Source organism: Acomys minous (assembly GCF_964271855.1).
Source record: "Acomys minous genome assembly, chromosome: 10".
Classification (NCBI taxonomy): Eukaryota; Metazoa; Chordata; class Mammalia; order Rodentia; family Muridae; genus Acomys; species Acomys minous.
Window position 1 is genome coordinate 95620546 of NC_140491.1, and position 18540 is coordinate 95639085.

At 43.4% G+C, this 18540-nt stretch overlaps 1 protein-coding gene across 1 annotated transcript in view; it reads right to left on the reverse strand.

Moving 5' to 3' along the window:
• LY75 (lymphocyte antigen 75) overlaps positions 1 to 18540 on the reverse strand; it is an 89262-nt gene that overhangs the window by 17135 nt on the left and 53587 nt on the right. The window contains exons 21-28 of the mRNA XM_084799794.1: positions 16874 to 17013; positions 14947 to 15052; positions 14324 to 14484; positions 11379 to 11508; positions 8708 to 8934; positions 5966 to 6131; positions 3982 to 4149; positions 1890 to 2006 (exon numbers count right to left, since the gene is read on the reverse strand). Of these exons, the coding sequence (XP_084655920.1) occupies positions 1890 to 2006; positions 3982 to 4149; positions 5966 to 6131; positions 8708 to 8934; positions 11379 to 11508; positions 14324 to 14484; positions 14947 to 15052; positions 16874 to 17013 (1215 nt within the window). The remainder of the gene's footprint in view (positions 1 to 1889; positions 2007 to 3981; positions 4150 to 5965; positions 6132 to 8707; positions 8935 to 11378; positions 11509 to 14323; positions 14485 to 14946; positions 15053 to 16873; positions 17014 to 18540) is intronic.

Below are 18540 nucleotides of genomic sequence, written 5' to 3' on the forward strand. Positions count from 1 at the left end.
TAGTAGCTGGAAAAGAGGCTCATTTCTCTCCAGGCTTGAAGTATCTGTTATTTATTGTTTCAGTAACTTCTAGTCATGGCCTCCATATTGAAATGTCAAATTTGGCTTTAAGACCTCAAACACTTTGAATATCCTATACATGTATATGTATATATATATATTTTAAAGATTTATTTGTTATTTATACAGTATTTTGCCCACCACACGAAGATACTGGATCTCATTACAGATGGTCGTGAGCCACTATGTGGTTGCTGGGAACTGAACTCAGGACCTTTGGAAGAGCCGATGGTGCTCTTAACCTCTGAGCCATCTCTCAGGCCCCTTCTATACATATTCTAAAGTAACTCAAAAAAGTAATTTCTAGGTATAAATTAAGTCAGTAAGAATTAGACTTAAGGGCTGGAGAGATGGCTCAGCGGTTAAGAGCACTGGCTGCTCTTCCAGAGGTCATGAGTTCAATTCCCAGCAACCACATGGTGGCTCACAACCATCTATAATGTGATCTGGTGCCCTCTTCTGGCCTGCAGGTGTACATGCAGGCAGAGCACTGTATACATAATAAATAAATAAATAAATAAATAAATAAATAAATAAATAAATAAAAAAGAATTAGACTTAAACTCCCCTTGCCATTTATTCGAAAGACCTTTTATACTGTACATTCTTCAGATGCCCATACATTTTAATAAAAGAAATTTGTTAGCTATACATTTGATTAAAAAGAAATTAGGGCAACTTAATACAACTCTTCGGATCTGAAAATGTTTTCATAGAACTAAGTTAGCATGTAAGACAATGGCTTCATTAGGTCATCTTCATGCACTCTGTCCCCCTGGTCCACTCTTTGTTGCCCTTCCTCCCTCCCCCATACAACAGTCTCTGTCTGTTTTCCTGTCATATGTATTCCATTCCCAGAGGGTACAATTCAAGTGTTTACGCACGAGTTTGATCTCTTCTGCTCTGTCTGACTCTTTCCAGGAGAATGCGCACGGAGTGCTGTTACTCACTCTTACACACACTCTCACATCTTACATGTCTACTTATCCAGACTGACCTCTGGGTGAAACAGCCCTTGCCTGGGAGTGCCCACCCTGGGGTAAGCCCAACAGAGGGCGAGGAGAGACAGAAGTGCATGGCCTGCTGGGACCAAGCCCGGAGCTGCTCTTTTTTAGAGGGTGTATCACTTCTTTGTTGGCTTTACTGCAACTCGGCTGCTTGGTCTACCAACATGTCCCATCTGGATTCTTCTCTTTTGGGAGCTCAAGAGCCATGACTACTGCTAGAGAAGAGAAGAGAAGAAATGCCGGAGCCCTGCACGACATGCCTCCAGGCTGACTTCCCTCCCTAACTTCAAGACCCCCAGAACTTCAGGACTCCTCCGATTTCCCTCCTATACTGCTCTCGCGTACACTGTATTAGACACGGGGTCCTAAGGTTTGCCCGTATCAGTGATATTTTGGAGACATGGTATTTGATCCAAACTTCAAACATCCTACCCCACTGTTGGACTAAGAGGCTCATTGTTCTGTTGTGTGCCATGCACATACCCTAAGATAATGCTATAAACCCAAAGGGGCAGCGTCAGTAGACATGGGACCCTGGGTTTGCTCTTCCTGCACAGGTGGAAGTGTGGTCGTCTCTAACTAGTCTCGAGCTGCCAGAAGGAGGAGTGGAGACGGGACGTTACTCCCCACCATGTAAGTCTAAGGCTCAGGGTAAGGCTGCCAAGCAGAGCCACAACAACCTCCCTGGTGTTATTACGTACCGTGTCACGTCTCTAGCACATGCTGGTGCATCAATAAACAGGTTCTTTAGAGCACCCGCACTTTGCAGTTCGACGCACAGGTTATAGGGAAGTGCTAAGAGCAGCCCGAGGTCCCACTTACTTTCATAGGTTATTCCTAACATGACCCAGGAGGCGATATAGTTGAAGTACAGAAGCTGCTCCACAACGAAATCATTCTCCTCTTCGTTTCGAATACTCAGTATATGCGCCTTTGAATCTGTCAAGGTAAAGACGCCAAGTTTAATAACCGTTTTATACAGAAGACTCTGTTTTGCCTGAAAGCGCCAGGAAGTTCCACTTCCCAGTTTTATGTCTTTAAAACTTGGATAGTATTGAAATACTAGAAAGACACACACACACACACACACACACACACACACACACACACAAAATCAGCTTCCTAAGATGACAGATTGTGCAGTGTTCAAACACTCTGATGTACATCTGGACCCACAGGATGTGATGAGCTCGGTAGCTGAGCAGAGAACTTAAGGCATCACTTCCCATTTCCTTCACTTAACGCTCACTTCCCGATGGCACAAATCTACATGCTATTAATGGAATCTGCTAAAGACTACCCCAAAACAAACAAAACTTTTGTATGATTTTAAATTAAAATATAATGACGTCATTTCCCCCTAAGCCTCTTCCTGGGCTATAATAAGACAGGCCTGATTGTTCCTTAGACACTATTGCTCCATTAGAGTTCAAGGTCATTAGTTGTAAAATGAGTTGCTCAGAAAAAAACCAAGGGGGTCTCCCGGAAAAAGTACACACAGATAAAAAAAACATCTGGAAACAGTAATACAAACTAAGTTAAGCTAGCTCATTTATGTCAGTATTTCCTTTTCAAATTGTTGTTTTTATTTTATATTTTATTATTGAATATAGATTTTTTTCTTCATGCAATACATCCTGATTATGGTTCCTCTTTCCTCTACTCTTTCCCTCCCAGTTCCTCCACGCCTCCCCTCCCATTTGGATACAACCCCATTCTGTCTCTCATTAGAAAACAAGCAGGAATTATTTATCTAAGGGATAATAATAAAATGAAACATAATAAGATAAAACAAAAACAAACAGAAGGAAAAGAACCCCTCCCCCCAAAAAAAAGGCACAAGAAAGAGACCCATGCATTTGAATGCTTAGAAATCCCATAAAACCAGGAGCCATAATACATACACAAAAGACCTGCAGGGTAAAAATAAAAAATATAAAATAACCATAATTTTAAAAAAAGAATAAAAAGGGCCGGGTAGTGTGGTGCACGCTTTTAATCCCAGTGCTCGGGAGGCAGAGGCAGGTGGATTGCTGTGAGTTCAAGGCCAGCCTAGTCTACAAAGTGAGTCCAGAACAGCCAAGGCTACACAGAGAAACCCTGTCTCAAAAAACAAACAAACAAACAAACAAACCCAAAAAACAAAAAAACAAAAAAACCCCAAAAACCCACCCCAAAAAAGGAATGAAAAGAAAAAGTCCTGGAGCCTCCAAAGATGCAGTGGAGTTGGCTTTCTGTTGGCCGTCTACTTAGGGCACACACCCCGCCTTTAAGAGCAGTTTGCTTTCCCGGTGAGACTCCATTGGAGAAAACTAAATTCTCTCAGCAAGTGGTTATCAATTGGAGATAGCTTCTGGGTGAGGGATGGGGGGATGTGTCACTTCTCCTTTTAGCTCTAGGACCCCATCAGGCCCCGCGCATGCTGCCTCAGTCTCTCTGAGTTCATATGTTGTGCCAGGTACTTGGATACAAGAGAGTAGTGTTTCTCAAGCCTTATTCTAGCATTAAAAAAAAAAAAATCCCTATTAAAACAAATGCTCTTCAGACACAACACACTTTGGGGGATAACACCAAGATCCTTTCTATAGGAACTTTGCACAAAGATCGTAGTTCCTTCTGTTCTTCATTCGAAAGAGTCACAGACCCTCTGGGTTTTACTGAAAAGTGCTCCAGGTCTGAGAGCTCGAAGTGCACAAAGTCAATACCCTTCGACCTTGGCTCTGATTGGTGGTGTAAGCTCCTGGCCAATCAGGGCGGCCTGTTTCACGTGGGTCCATCTAGTCTGCCTCACAACTGCCTCTCTAGTGTGAGAACGAGGCGAGGCGTTACCAACGCTACTTGGGAATCGTTATAACAGGGGATGGAAAAGGCGAGCATGTCACAACACAGGGCAGCGACAGGAGGATATACTCACGCAGTTTCTGGCACATGGACTGCACTTCCTTCTGTGTGACTGTCTTATGTCTGTTCTTTGTTATCATGAAATTGTAGCAAGAGTTCTGAAATGGTACCCATGGGGTGCTCTGCACCGGAGACGGACATTTAGTCCCGTCAGATGGTTTGACCTCCTTAGCAGTCTCATCTAGGAAGAGAGATAACGGTGAGAATTCTAATTTCAGATGTAAATGTTAAATCCTGTTCGCAGTCATTAGACTTGATTTGTGGGGACCATGCAGGAAGAGAGGAAGTAACAGCCTGGTGATGCCTGCCCTGTTTACATGCGAATATCGCGTCAAGTATGTTGGCTTTCCGTGGTGAGGAAATATCTGACATAATTTCCTTACTCCTGCTGTGGAGTGGAGGAGTGTAAAAAATGAGGTGTTTTTAGGTGACATGAGTTTCTGCCTTCCTGCATAATATTAAATGTCAAGTGCCAGGAGCCTCCCCAGAGGAATGCTATAAACATACTAATTAACAATAGGCCTCTGACCATAACGATGAGATCCACTCTCACGTTTCCACTTACTGATATCTCTAACTTTAATAAAGTCACTTTAGTGAAATGGTTATTCCATTAACAAAGTTAAACAGATATCATTAAAAACATGGCCTCCAAATATAGGTATGCTGAAATCAAAATAATTCAGACAGATTTACCATGGCGCCGAGGCATTTTCCTCCCACTTTGCAACAAATCTCTTTGTCTTAGCAATAGTGTTCTTGTTACCACAAACACACAACTGTGGGTCCCTGATCGGGCTGAAGATTGCATACCTGACTCAGGCTGAGTTTGAAAGTGGGGTTCGAAAACCATTAACTTACCTCCAGATATAGGCAGAAGTGAAAGGTGCAGAGCTGCCACAGGTTCACTACGTGCACAGAGGGTAGAATGTTCCCAAGGGGCGGAACGCAGACACAGAGAGACAGAAAGGACAGGGCGCATCTCTGGGTTTCTGTTTTCTTGTTAGTGTTGAGGGGTTTTGCTTGTTTTATTTTTGTGTTTTGAGACTGGGTCTTGCTATGTAGCCTTGGCCGGCCTGCAGTTTGCTATGTAGACCAGGCTGGCCTCACACTCACAGAGGCTTGAGCCTCCTGAGGTCTGAGTTTCTGAAGCCCGCGTCGGGTGGTTGAGTTCTCTGCCCTTGTTTGCGAGGCAGAGTCTAAACTCCCTCTTGACACAAGCTGCCTCAAGTGTGCTGCTGCTCTTTATAATCAACTGAGTCTTTGGTTTTGAGACAGGGGCTTGCCTGGTAGCTCAGGCTTGGCTAGGCTTTGCTGATCTTCTCTGCTCTACCTCTGAATGCTGGGATTAAAGGTCTGTGCCACTGTGCCTGGGACTTTGAACAGTGGCTTGCCATGCTAGTTGGCAGTGTGAAGAATTAATTAAGAAAGAGTTCCCATAAGTTAGTTTTGTAAGTATATATAAATAAAAATATATGTAAAACGAGGCTGAGTGACAAAGGGGCTGTATATGTGAATCAACATTTCCAGCAGATATATAAATGCAAAAAAAAAATGACAAGACAATTTATAATCAATAATTCCAATGAGTACAAATGTTTGCACCAAAAGTCTTATTTAAAAAAAAAATGACATGATGGAAGTTGGAGATGGCTCTCTGGCTAAGAGATGTCTGCTCTCCTAGCGGGCCTGGCGTGATTCCCAGCACCTTCATGGTGGCTCACAACATCTGGGACTCCAGTTCCAGGGACCTGACGCCCTCTTCTGGCTTCCATGGGTACCAGGCATGCACCGGGTGCACAGATACACATACTGCCAAAACACCCATACACATAATAATATAATAAAAACAATTCTTTTAAAAAGGAAAAAAAAAAAAAGGACATGATAATGACTTCCTTATACTCCCCAAATAAGATTTGCAAAACCAAATGGACAAAATTCCACTACTCGTGGGATGAATACTTTAAGAACGGAAACACGTGGAATTCACATACTTCCTGGATAGTAGCAAATGGCACCTGGTTGGTTATCATCACAGTCAGCTGTTTTCCAGAATCCATCCGTGTCTAATATCACGCAGTCATCAAGTTGCTCGTTGCTTCCAGCCCAGTTACTAAAATGAAGATGTTTCCCATCTGACCAACCAAAGTTGAGTTCATCCTATGAGGTGTAGAAATTCATTTCAGAGACAATGTTCACATTACCTTCTTTATATTATTTTAACCCACAAGATTAAATGATTGTTAGTTGCACTTTATACCTTGTTAAGCACGGTCTTAAGTGTTCGAATCCTTGTGACAACCCTCTGAGAGGGGCACTGGTACCACCATCACCCTTTCACAGGTCAGGAGATGGAGAGCGAGTGCAGTTTTGGGACCCTGATTCAAGCTCTCAGACCCTAGATACTGTAGACCTAGATCCTAGACCTAAATATGGTGCTCTGCTGCCCACAGGTATTAGAACTCTTTGTTGGAAACCAGAAAGCTTTTGACTTATGGGCCTGACCCTCCAACTTTCCAGTTGCCCCACCTGTGAACTGGCTGTGACACAAGACAAGGCAAGTGTAAAACGCATAACCAGCATTAGTCTCCCCACGTTTGTGTATCTAACACTACTGCTTTCCCACTGGTCTCTGGGGCAAAGCAGTTTTCTTTACAGCTTATCTATCATTTTAGATGTCTCTGAACACTTGTCTTGAGATCTTGACAAGACCTGAGCACCGGCCCGTCTTGAGAATGGCTTTATGTGGTTGACAGAGGAGTTTCAGGGAGAGTTATAAAGCTATCCCTGGTGCTACCAGGGCACTAGGCCCTTAACAACTAATGCTGCCTCAACTGCACTATGGGCCTAAGCATTTCTGAGGCTCTGCCAGTTAAATCCCAGGCTATGGTGGGTTTTTACCTACTCTCTGTCCAACACGGTCACACTTTCTTCCTCCACGGTGCACTCGACACCAGCCTCTATCAGTGGCCTTCAGAACTTCCTTCCTGCCCTGCTAAGGAATGTGCGATCTCCTGCTCAAGACCATAAATACCGAAGCTTTCTAACATCTAAATGTTCATTGATCTTAATTTGAACCTAGCTTTCCCAAGCTACTGATCTGTTTTTAGCCACTCAAGGGGAGCCTGTCCTCTTTTCTGTTCTTAGATACAGGCTAGAAGGAGGGGGCAGTGGGCATTATCTTCCTCGATGTCCCTTGACACCCAGTCACCTACAGCACACTTCCAGGATCCTTGCCTCTCTCTGCCACATCTCTCACATTCGCCACAGTGTCCCAAGTTTTGCTTCATCATTCGGTCCCAACCACTGGCGTAGATGGCGGGTCTTAAAAACTTAAATGACCCACTGATGTGACCCTGCTCTGGATTTCATTTAACCTAGAACTGCTAATTTAGGTCAACATTCTCTCTCTCTCTTCCAATCAAGACTGGAAACCCAAGTGTGCACCCATATTCTCTCTCTTTCTCAGACACACACACACACACACACACATACATACACACACACACACTCTAATATAATAATAAAAAAGGAAAACAGACTAAAGAAAATACTAAAATCAGTAAGTGGAAAATGGGGAAAGTTATGAGATACAACTCCAACTGCTCTAAAAATAAATCCTTAATACAGTAACTCAAGAACATATACCAAAATTCTAAACCCTGTGTAGCTTGATACTGTAATAACTGACCTTCTAGTAACACTGAGAATTTTACTCTACAGCTTGGGCTGATTTGGAACTCATCCTATAGCCCAGGCTGGCACTGAACTTATGACAATCCTCGTGATTCAGCCTTCTAAGTGTTGGGATTACAGGTATGAAGGCACTACACCTCACTAACAGCGACTTTAATACAAGTGATCTTAATTTTTCTTCTTTTAATTTATTATATTTTACAATTTTATAATCATATATGTATGTGTGTGCATTATATGCGCATGTCGGTATGTGTATGTTGTGTGCATGTCTCTGTGTGTGTGATGTCCATGTGTGTTTGTGTGACATGCATATGTGTGTGTGAAGTGTGCATGTCTGTGTGTGATGTCCATGTGTGTTTGTGTGATGTGCATATGTGTATATGTCTATGTGTGATGTGCATGAGTGTGTGAAGTGTGCATGTCTGTGTATGCTGTCCGTGTGTGTTTATGTGGTGTGTGTGTGTGTGTGCATCTGTGTGTGTATGTGTGTGTGTGTGTGTGTGTGTGTGTGTGTGTGTGTGTGTGTGACATGTGCATGTCTCTGCGTGTGGTGGGTGTATGCAGTGGCACACATGTCCCATGGCTCAGGTACAGAGGTGTAAGAACAATGTCAGAGGCTAGTCTTTACCTTTCATCTGGCCTGAGACAGGGCCTCTTATTTGTTCTATGCTTTACTTTCTTCCTGCTAACTTTCAACACATTCCCACACACAACCCTACTGGAGTCCCCTTCTCATCTTTGGTTGAGGACACCTGACAACTTCTGATTCTAGCTCGGAGACAAAGATTAATAAAAAAAAAAAGAGAAGTGCTCAATGAGTCATACCCACTAGAGTATTTTTTAAAATCTGTATGCCACTGTGTGTCAAAAGAAAACTGACATAAAAATAGACATTGGAGCCGGGCGTGGTGGCGCACGCCTTTAATCCCAGCACTCGGGAGGCAGAGGCGGGCGGATTGCTGTGAGTTCGAGACCAACGCCGCTGTGCTCTTTCTCTTGGTCTACACGAGGAGCCACTGAGGGAGCGGGAGACTCACATCTTGGCTGGAGAGTCCAATCCAGAAGGAGGTGTTGCTCAGGGTGGCCTGCACGGCGAGGAAGGCCTGCTGGTACGGGTCTGTGATGCTCACGAGCCGCATGCTCTCCTTCAGACACTCCTTCAGAGCACTGTGCCAAGTCAGAGGCTTCAGGATGAATTTGTACAGGTTATTGAGATACTTCACAGTTTCTGAGGTGTTCTTCCAAGGCTGGCTGTCTTCGGTTTCTATTCAGAAAAGAAAATAGTAACAGTTCCTCCCATACATACGCCAAGTCACAGAGGGCTGTCAGGTTTTCAGAGTTCATCTCTTACTAGTTTAGGTCAGGCATTACTTGCCTATTTATTTTAGGCTTTGTTGTTGTTGAGAGATTTAGCCATATCTTACTGAATGGCTTAGGTAAAATATATGACTTGTAATTTCCCATTCTGAAACCAGGACACTTTTGTTTAGTTGTGCGCTCTCTCTCTCTCTCTCTCTCTCTCTCTCTCTCTCTCTCTCTCTCTCTCTCTATCACACACTCATTTTTTAGACCAGGCTGACCTTGAACTCACAACGATCCACCTGCCTCTGCCTCCCGAGTGCTGGGATTACAGGCGTGCGCCACCACCGCCCGGCTAGTTGCTCTCATTTGGGAGGAGAAAACATAAAAAGTCTCCCGCAGTGAGATCATCATTTCATGTCGGTGCCAAGCACCTCCTCTGTGTGAACTATTTTGCCAGGAAAAGTATTTAAGAGTGTCCCTTAATGATGTCTATACTATCCCCACCACCTGAAAGGTCAGGGATCCAAAGATTGTAAAAGCATGGGGCTGGGGAGGACTGCAACGAAGCATTGTCTTTGGGACATGGCAGGACTGTTGCACTTATGGACCCCCAGCAGCTGGGGTGCCTGTAGGGGACCTGTACAAGACATTTTAAGTACAGACTGGGAAGGGGTTCACAAGTCCCAGCCCCCAAATCAGGACCTATGAGCAACTGAAGATTCCTGTGGAGGTCAGTCAGGTTTTTAAAAAGAGGGTGGCTTCTGGTAGGGTCTCCAGGCTCCAGTGATGCTCTACAGGCAGGACTTTACAGCAGCACAAATTGGGCTCAATAGGCAATTAAAAACACACAAAAAAGGACTAGGGTAGGGAGGTAAGGATGGATGAGGAAGGAGTTAGGGGAGAAATGGAGAGGGGCGTGAATAGGATCAAAATGCATTATATGGAATTTTCAAAGAATCAATAAAACTAATTTTTAAAAGTGTCCCCTTACAGAGTTTTAAACTGGCAGAGCTACCCTGAAAAAATTTTGCAAAGCCACTTACAAGAGGGTATATTTGGCATACACACACACACACACACACACACACACACTCACACAGGATATACTGCCTTAGGGTTCTTATCTGAATAAGAAAGCGTAGGATAAAGGGCAAAGATTAATTTAGCAAGAAAAGCTATGTGCTTAAGGTTCTCATTATGTAGCAAAGACTTTTATTTAAACACTTGTTAAAAACTTAGTAAGGTCAATTAAAAATAATGCAATGTATTTTCAAAAAGCTGCGTGGTTTCTATGTAAATGTTTTCTCCCTCACTATGTAGCTCTGGATGTCCTGGAACTCACTATGTAGACCAAGCTGGCCTTGAATTCATAGAGATTCACCTTTCTCTGGCTCCCAAGTGCTGAGATTAAAAGAATGTGCCACGACACCCCATGTGGGTGGTTTCTACCTTTGAAGTGCATATTTTATCATATTTTGACTACGGAAAGACACAGACTGCTTATTGTACGTACTGCTTCCTACCATCTCTGTCAGCTAAATTTAACAGCTTGTGCACAGTCCTGAACTCTTCCTCACATAGAAACTAAAACCTGCAAAGTATCTGAGTAGGAAGAACATTCAACCATAGCTCACTAGAGTATTGAACTATGACTTTCATTAGATAGCTATTAACATGTCCCACCATAGACCTAATTTTTATATTTAACTGGGTGTTTAAAATTTAAATATAAAAATATTGAAATTTTAACATAAAATATAATTTTATATTAGCTACGATGATACGTGAAAAAAATCACAGTCCTCATGTGAGGATCTGCCTTACTGTGTCAATGTGAACTTGTCTATGCTAAAAATGTATACTATATAATTATAAGATTATATGAATTCATCTGTAAGACTTTTGGCAAAAGGAACCGTATGTATCTAACAACATAAAGTACAGCAGCTATCTGGGTGACAGTTGATACTGTGAGGGCTCAAGTTACATTTTAAGTTTTAATTACTGTGCTTAAGAGATCTATAAAATCAAATGCCCCTAAACAGTAAGCGCCATGTGTCCAAGGACAGATAGCTTCCTGGAATGCTGAGGCCTGTTCATGTAGGGCTCTGAGCCGCATGCTTTCACTTCCATAGACAACGTAGGTTGCCCCAACTACAAGGATGTCATTGATCACATGCTGGTGGGAGGTCCACAGGGAGGAAGCACACCTGGATGTATGCTTGCTCCTCTTGGACAAAGGTAGGACGCCTATAGTTCGTATTTTCTGGGCTATTCTTTGGGGATCTCGGGTGTGGACCTGGCCAGTGTCCATCTTCCTGGCCACTATTTAAATAAGCTCGCTTCAAAATTGGCTCATAAACTGTGGTGGGGAATCTTAGTCTTGCCTCATGGAATTAGCAGTACCTGAGTACTTCTGACAGAGAGACAGAGAGTGTCGTTCGGAGCAGGAGGTAAAATTCCAGGTCCCAGTCAGCGGTGACTGTTTGAGATTGAGAATCAAGGCACAGTGGTAGTAAGACTCTTCATCAAAAAACTAAAGAGGAAAGCAAATATTAGTGCAGTCGTGGAACATTTGCAAGAACATTTTGGATTTTAAAATGGTGTTTATTTTTCTCCATACAAACCAACCAACAAACAAAGCAAACCCACCAACCAAACAAAATACAAAAACAAAACCAAAACAAAACAAAACAAACAAACAAAAAACCCCCGAAAAACCAAAAAACAAACAAACAAACAAACAAACCCAAACCAAACCAAACAAAAAACCCTACAGACAAAACAACTCAGGAAAGGAACTTACCATGGAATTTCTAAAGAACAACCACAAAAACGTGACAAGCATTCAGGCATAGAAAAAGGCAATTAACTTTAGAAATTAAAAGAGTGTTAACATAGATAGACACAGATACTTTTAAACAGACAAAGAAAACCTCTTAGAAGACAAAAACAACTGCAGAAATTCTAGACTCTCTGAGGTCAGTCTTGATAACCCAAGTAAGCAAACTACAATTAATTAATTCAATTATGGATGAGGATACTTTCCTGGGTGTACCTGTTTAGGTGGATGCTCACGAGCATGTGTGTGTGTGTGTGTGTGTATGTATATGCATACACCTGGTGTGTGGGGGGTTGAGGTTGGGTTTTTTCCTCAGCTGTTTCCACTCAGCTGGACTAGCTGGAGGGCAAGACGCAGGACTTTCCCCTCTGCCTGCCTCTCCAGTGCTGGGATACGGACTTGTGCTACGACACTTGTCCTTTATGTGGGTTTGGGTATCAATTTATGTCCTCCAGTTTGTATGGTAAGAGCCTTACCCTCTGAGACTTCTTTGCAGCTCCTTTATAAACATTTTAGGATGATAAACTGTACTGCATACTAGAAAATTCACCTTGAAGTTTTTCTCCTACATTATTCGTTATAGAACCTTTGTATTAAGCTAAAATCACTGAGATGCAGTTCTGTCACTAACATTATTCAGCATGGTTTGCTGTTGTTGTTGTTGGTTTTTTTGGTTGTTGTTGTTGTTTTTGAGACAGGGTTTCTCCGTGTAGTCTCTGCTGTCCTGGACTCATTTTGTAGACCAGGCTGGCCTCAAACTCAGAGATCTGCCGGACTGCTTCCCTAATGCTGGGATTAAAGGTGTGCACCATGGTGGGAGGCCAGGCTTTAAAAATCTAATGCTTCCAGCACTCAAGAGGCAGAGGCAGGCAGATCTCTGTGAGTTTGAGGAGAGCCTGTTCTACAAAGAAAGTCCAGGAATCCCTGTCTTGGAAAACCAAAACAACAACAACAACAACAAAAAACAAAAAACCACAAAACAACAAACAACAACAACAACAACAAAAACCCAAAGAAAAAGAAAATATGAAACACACCCATAACAGAATGCTACACCTCAGAGTCACCAGAATGTTACAACAAAATCTTGCAGAGAGGTCTGCTAACCCCCAGATGAAGTTGCCCATTTCTGGAAGTCCTAGCAGGTGTGGTGAGCATGTGGCTACAGTGGCTACAGGGCCACAGTTTTCTGCAGATTATAAACGACCTAATTAGGAATCCCCAGAGGAGCCACTGACAAAATCTTGAATCGTGGTGAGAGATGTAGTGAGACGGATGCTGTGCAGGTTATAAGGCTCACTGTGACGTAGTGGATTTAGAATCACCTGCAAATCTGGCGAAGCCTCTATGAAGTGGTGGCGCACGCCTTTAGTCCCAGCACAAGGAGGCAGAGGCTGGCGGGTCTGTGAATTTGATGCCAACCTTGTTCCAGGACAGCCAGGGTTGGTTACACAGAGAAACTCTGTGTTGAAAAAACAAAAATAAAAGACCGGAGAGGGGCGTCTCTCTATCTAAAAGAGAAAGACTCACCCTGAATGCTGTACCATGTCACAGACTGGTAGCCTATACCTTATGAAAGGTATAATTACTATATCTTTATAAAATTGCTGTCAACATCATACCCTTTTCTCCTGAATAGTGCCTTATTCCCACTAATGAGAACACTGACTGAAAATTAAATCTATGCCATCTTCACATGTTTTGCTTTTTGAGACAGGTGTGTGTGTGTGTGTGTGTGTGTGTGTGTGTGTGTGTGTGTGTGTGTAGTCCTGGCACTCACTCTGTGGTCTAGGCCAGCCTCAGAGCTCTGCGTCACCACGCCCAGCTTATCACATGTGGCTCTTCAAGAGAGATGAGCATGGATCGTGGTTCTGGCTTTTCATCTTGAGACAGTGAGCATGAGCATCACATCTGGCTACTCACAAACACCGTGAAGTAAGTGACAGGGAACCCGGGCTACTGTGTAGACGGGGCCACCCGTCCGAAGGCTGTGGTTCTCACAGCTCTATTGAGCTGCACTTCACCTACTTGGCACGTGCAGTCAGGAGCTTTGAGTGTGCGTGCAGCATCCTACAACCATCACATGGACGTTGGACGATCTAAAAAGAAGCCTCGCACCCCACAGCATCACCCTTCCTTCCAGCATCCTTAGCCTTTGGAAACCATGCTTTAGCTTTCTTAGTCTGTCTATTTGGAGCATGTCATATAAATGGAACGGTGCTATTCTTTAACTTTTGGGACAGAATGGTCTGGTCTCTAACTTACTATGTAGACGAGGGCGACTGAGCTGCCAGCTCTCCTGCCCTTATCTCCCAAGAGCTAGGATAACAGGCATGCGCCATGTTGCCTGGTTCCCATGGTGCTGGAGACCAAACCCTGAGATCTGGGCATCCTTGGCAAGCACTCCATTGCGCTATATCCCCAGTTCCGGGGCTACTGTTAGATATCTAGTCATTTATGGCGCTCATGGCTTTCCCAGCGCTAAACAGGTAACTGGAGTGGAACTCACGTTTGTTGGTATACTCAGCCGCCGGCCGACCAGCAGGGGGTGGAAGTTGCTGTACGTCAGCTCTCTGCCATCTGTCCACTTGCTTATCCTTTCATAGGCGGTCCATTGCAGACCAATCCATAAACTGGCTTCCATTTCCGGAAGCAAGGATATAATAAAATCTGTTAGAAAGAACATTTTAAAGCAGCAGTTAGGATCAGAGGGATGGATGGCCCTGATGACCTGAGTTAGAGTTTCAGAGCCTACACAGAGGCGAGGAAGGACAGATTCCTTCTTGCATGTTCTCTGATCTTCATATGTGTGCATGTGAACACACACACACACACACACACACACACAAATAAATAAATAAATAAACAAACAAACAATGCAAAAAAGGTAGAAAAGCATTTGGACTATCTATAGCCTTTTGCTTTCTCTATGGAAGAGTAGTTTAATTACATTTTTACATTTTAATTCCCCACAGCCTTCCAAACGAACTTGGCTCCCAAGTCAGAATAAAACAAGGCTCCCAGCATCGAGCCCTCGCCACGATGTGCTGAGGCTCTGAGTTTCAACCCCGGCATTACAACAAACAAGCAAATGAACAGTCACCGCGCTTGCTCTCCCAGCAGTCCTGGTACCTTGTTCACTCCGGCTCAGCACAGAAGGTAGGGTGCCACCATAGGAATGGCAAGTGCTACTTGCTTGAGAAAACGTAACTGGCTCAGACTTGACCTTTAAAAAGCACTGTAAACAGAAACACATATGAAGCCTTAGGTGCAGACACAGTAAAGCCACACAAGCAGAACCTGCCTCATCTTTTGGTGTGCCGCTGTCAGTCTGTGAGACGGAAATGCACAAAAGCACTACCACATGATTTCAAATTTATAATTTGGGGCAGCGAGGATTTTGAAACAGGATTTCTCTGTGTTCTGTAGACCAGGTTGGCCTTGAACTCACAGAGATCCACCTGCCTCTGCCTCCCCAAGTACTAGGATAAAGGTGTGCACCACCAAACCTGGCTCATATTTATGCTTTTTTTTTTGGCCCTGGACTCACTTTGTAGACTAGGCTGGCCTCAAATTTATGCACCACCATGCCGATCAAATGTATACCTTTAATGTAAACATATAATGAACAATCTTCAAGTAATTATTTGGTTTTTTGTTTTTTTTGAGACATGGTTTCTCTGTGTATCCTTGGCTGTCCTGGACTCGCTTTGCAGACCAGGCTGGCCTCGAGCTCACAGCGATCCACCTGCCTCTGCCTCCCGAGTGCTGGGATTAAAGGCGTGTGCCACCAATGCCTGCCTATTACTTGTATTTTAAAAATGTCTCAGTTATTGTGTTTCTTACTCGTTATGCAGTTTTTGTACTCAGTTAACCATCTCTTTATTTCATGTAATTCTCAAAACAAATGAGAAAGTTAGGCACAGGGAAGGGAAGCAACTTGCCCCGTAAGCAAAGCAACTACAAAGCGGTGGAGTGGGCATTCTGATTGTGTTCTATCTGATAGCAAACCTGGCTCTTAGTCACTACCTCCTGTCATTGAACATGCATCTTTTCTTCTGGGTAGCACATTTTAATTCAAGTTTATATCATTATGCAAATTAGCATAGTTCCAGCCCCTTCGACGAATTAAAAATATTCCCCTGTTCCTTTTCCAAGTCAAAACACGGCTGAAAGCTGCCCCTACCCTCAAACCCAGATGCCAAAATGGCCCCCAGCTTCGTGACAGATGCTTCCACTGTCAAACACATCGCTTCCTTTCTCTGTGATTACCGACGATTTCCGGTGGATAGTGTTCCCTGAACCGTTCTACCATTTTAATCAGCTGTCTTATAGACTGGATGGTCCAATGAAGTTGGGCCACAAGCAAAGTCACTGGGTGATTTCCAGAAGCAGCCCCCGAAGGACCCCCTTGAGCCCCAACAGACAAGCACAGTGTTGAGGATGCAGGGCAGAATTAAGGAGCTTGCTGCTGCTGAAGATTTTGTGGGATCTTCACACTGGCCTGGCCCACACCCCTTTATACTTCTGCTAAGTGAGAGAATAAGTGTGCTAACATTTGGTGACAGTTTCTTCCCAGAAACCCCACGAAGCTGTAATACACGCACACAGCAATGTGGTCCACGCATCCCAAAGAGGCAGGCACAGAACTCACAAGTCCCCAGACCTATTGCATCCCGTGTGGGCAAAATCATGGATAAGTATTTTGTAGCACATCTGTGGTCCCTGACCTAAGCTGACTGATCGAGGCTACGTGGATTTTGTTCTTTAGGGGGAAAAAGAAAGCAGCAGCCTTCAGAGGTTAGCTGCGACTGTTCAGCACATTGCGAGGCACTGGCAGATCAACATCAGCAGCTTTGGTGTTGGGAATAGAACACAAAGACCTGTAGGCATCACAACTCTTTGAGAAGAATTTGTTACTGTGTGTGTTTCTGGTAGAAGAGGACATGTGGGAAGCCTTCTCAGAGGAGTGTCTGAGTGGGCAGCCCTTCTACCACAGGCCGTACAAGCAGGATGCAAGCAATCGTGGTTTGCACAGTGCAGTAATCCTCTTTTTTACCTTATTCTGAAAAGGAATCCACTTCCCAGTGCACTGTACTTTAGCTGCGGCATCTGGACTGTATTTCTCTAATGAAGACACATTATACTTTTCACAGATGAAGGGCAGCTTGGCATTACAGTCTGCTCGTTTGCTTAAGTCTGAAAAAGGAGAGCCAGAATTGGGATGGTGAGAATTTTTTTTACCTCTTGCATTAAAAAAAATATTTTATTAATGATATTTTAAATACTGATTACATATCAGAGTGATAGTAATTCATACATTTCAAGTCACATAGGACATTTAAAAATTAATTTTGCCACAGTTTCTTTATACCTCTTTTCAAGGTGACACAAAGAAAATCCCTTCAAGGTGCCTTGTAATTGTGTGGTATGGCCCTAGTTTGGATAAGTTTGGACGGACAGGAGGGCAGTGTCAGCACAAACATGGGATTACCATTCACCATGATAAGTTGAACAGCCTTGTCATGTTTCTCAGATATGAGTCTGAATCAAGATCTTCTGCCTTAATTTTAAAAATGATTTTATTAGAATATTTGGTTGAAAAAAATCAATTTCTTTTTAAAGATGTAATTGAAAGGTAATGTACAGGGAAAGGAACTTGGTAGATTTGGAGATCAAGCTATAGGTTTGATAGGCCATGAAAGAGACCATGAAGTAGTAGGGAGGTGTTTGGTGAAGACTTCATTCTTTATCAGTTTAGGTAAAGGTCAAGATAGCCAGGGAGCATTCCCAAGGCCACACAGGGTTCTGCGAGTCCAGACCCTGTTCCCTACACCATCCTAGTCCTAAACAAACAGGACAGGGGCTGTCTAAAGGCTCTTCTTGAAAGGAATTGAGAGGGTGTTCTGTGGGCAGCAGGAAGGAATTCTTCAATTGACTAGTCATGTCTGCAATGGAAAAGTATTGGAAGCACACTGTGCTGTACTTGTCAGCCTGTTAGGCAGGACCTACTTTGCTCTTTTTTAAAAATTAATTTTTACTTATTTATTTTTACATATAAATTATCACACCTATATAAAATAACTACATATAACAAGAAGAACCGCAGGACATTCAGGAATTACATTCATGTTACATTCATAGTGGTTTGGCTGTTTGTGCATTTTATTTATCATCATCATCATCATCATCATCATCATTATTGGGTTTTTTTTTTGAGACAGGGTTTCTCTGTGTAGCCTTGGCTGTCCTGGACTCACTTTGTAGACCAGGCTGGCCTCGAACTCACAGCGATCTACCTGCCTCTGCCTCCAGAGTGCTGGGATTAAAGGCGGGGGCACCACTACGTGCAGCTGTTTGTGCATTTTAAAAACAACTTCCAATAAAGACGGCTTCCTTCTTTATCATACAGTTTTGGTGCTAGGGATGGTCTATAGTCCACCCTCAGCCACAAGAAAGGCTTGTTAAAGCAGTCATTCCTGACAGTTAGAATATATTCTCCATCTTTACGAGTCATGTCTACCTCTACTTTTATTCATACCAAGAGGTTATAGGACAGTGATACTGCCTGCAAATATTACGCATTTGGTAAAGTGACCTAAGGATGATGGCATAAAACTGGAGTAGCATTGGCAGGAATGTCTAAGAAGCGGGCACAGAGCTACTGCCTGCTCACCATTGCAAATTTACCTACCTGCTTATCGATCATGAAAGGGCTTAAAGGTT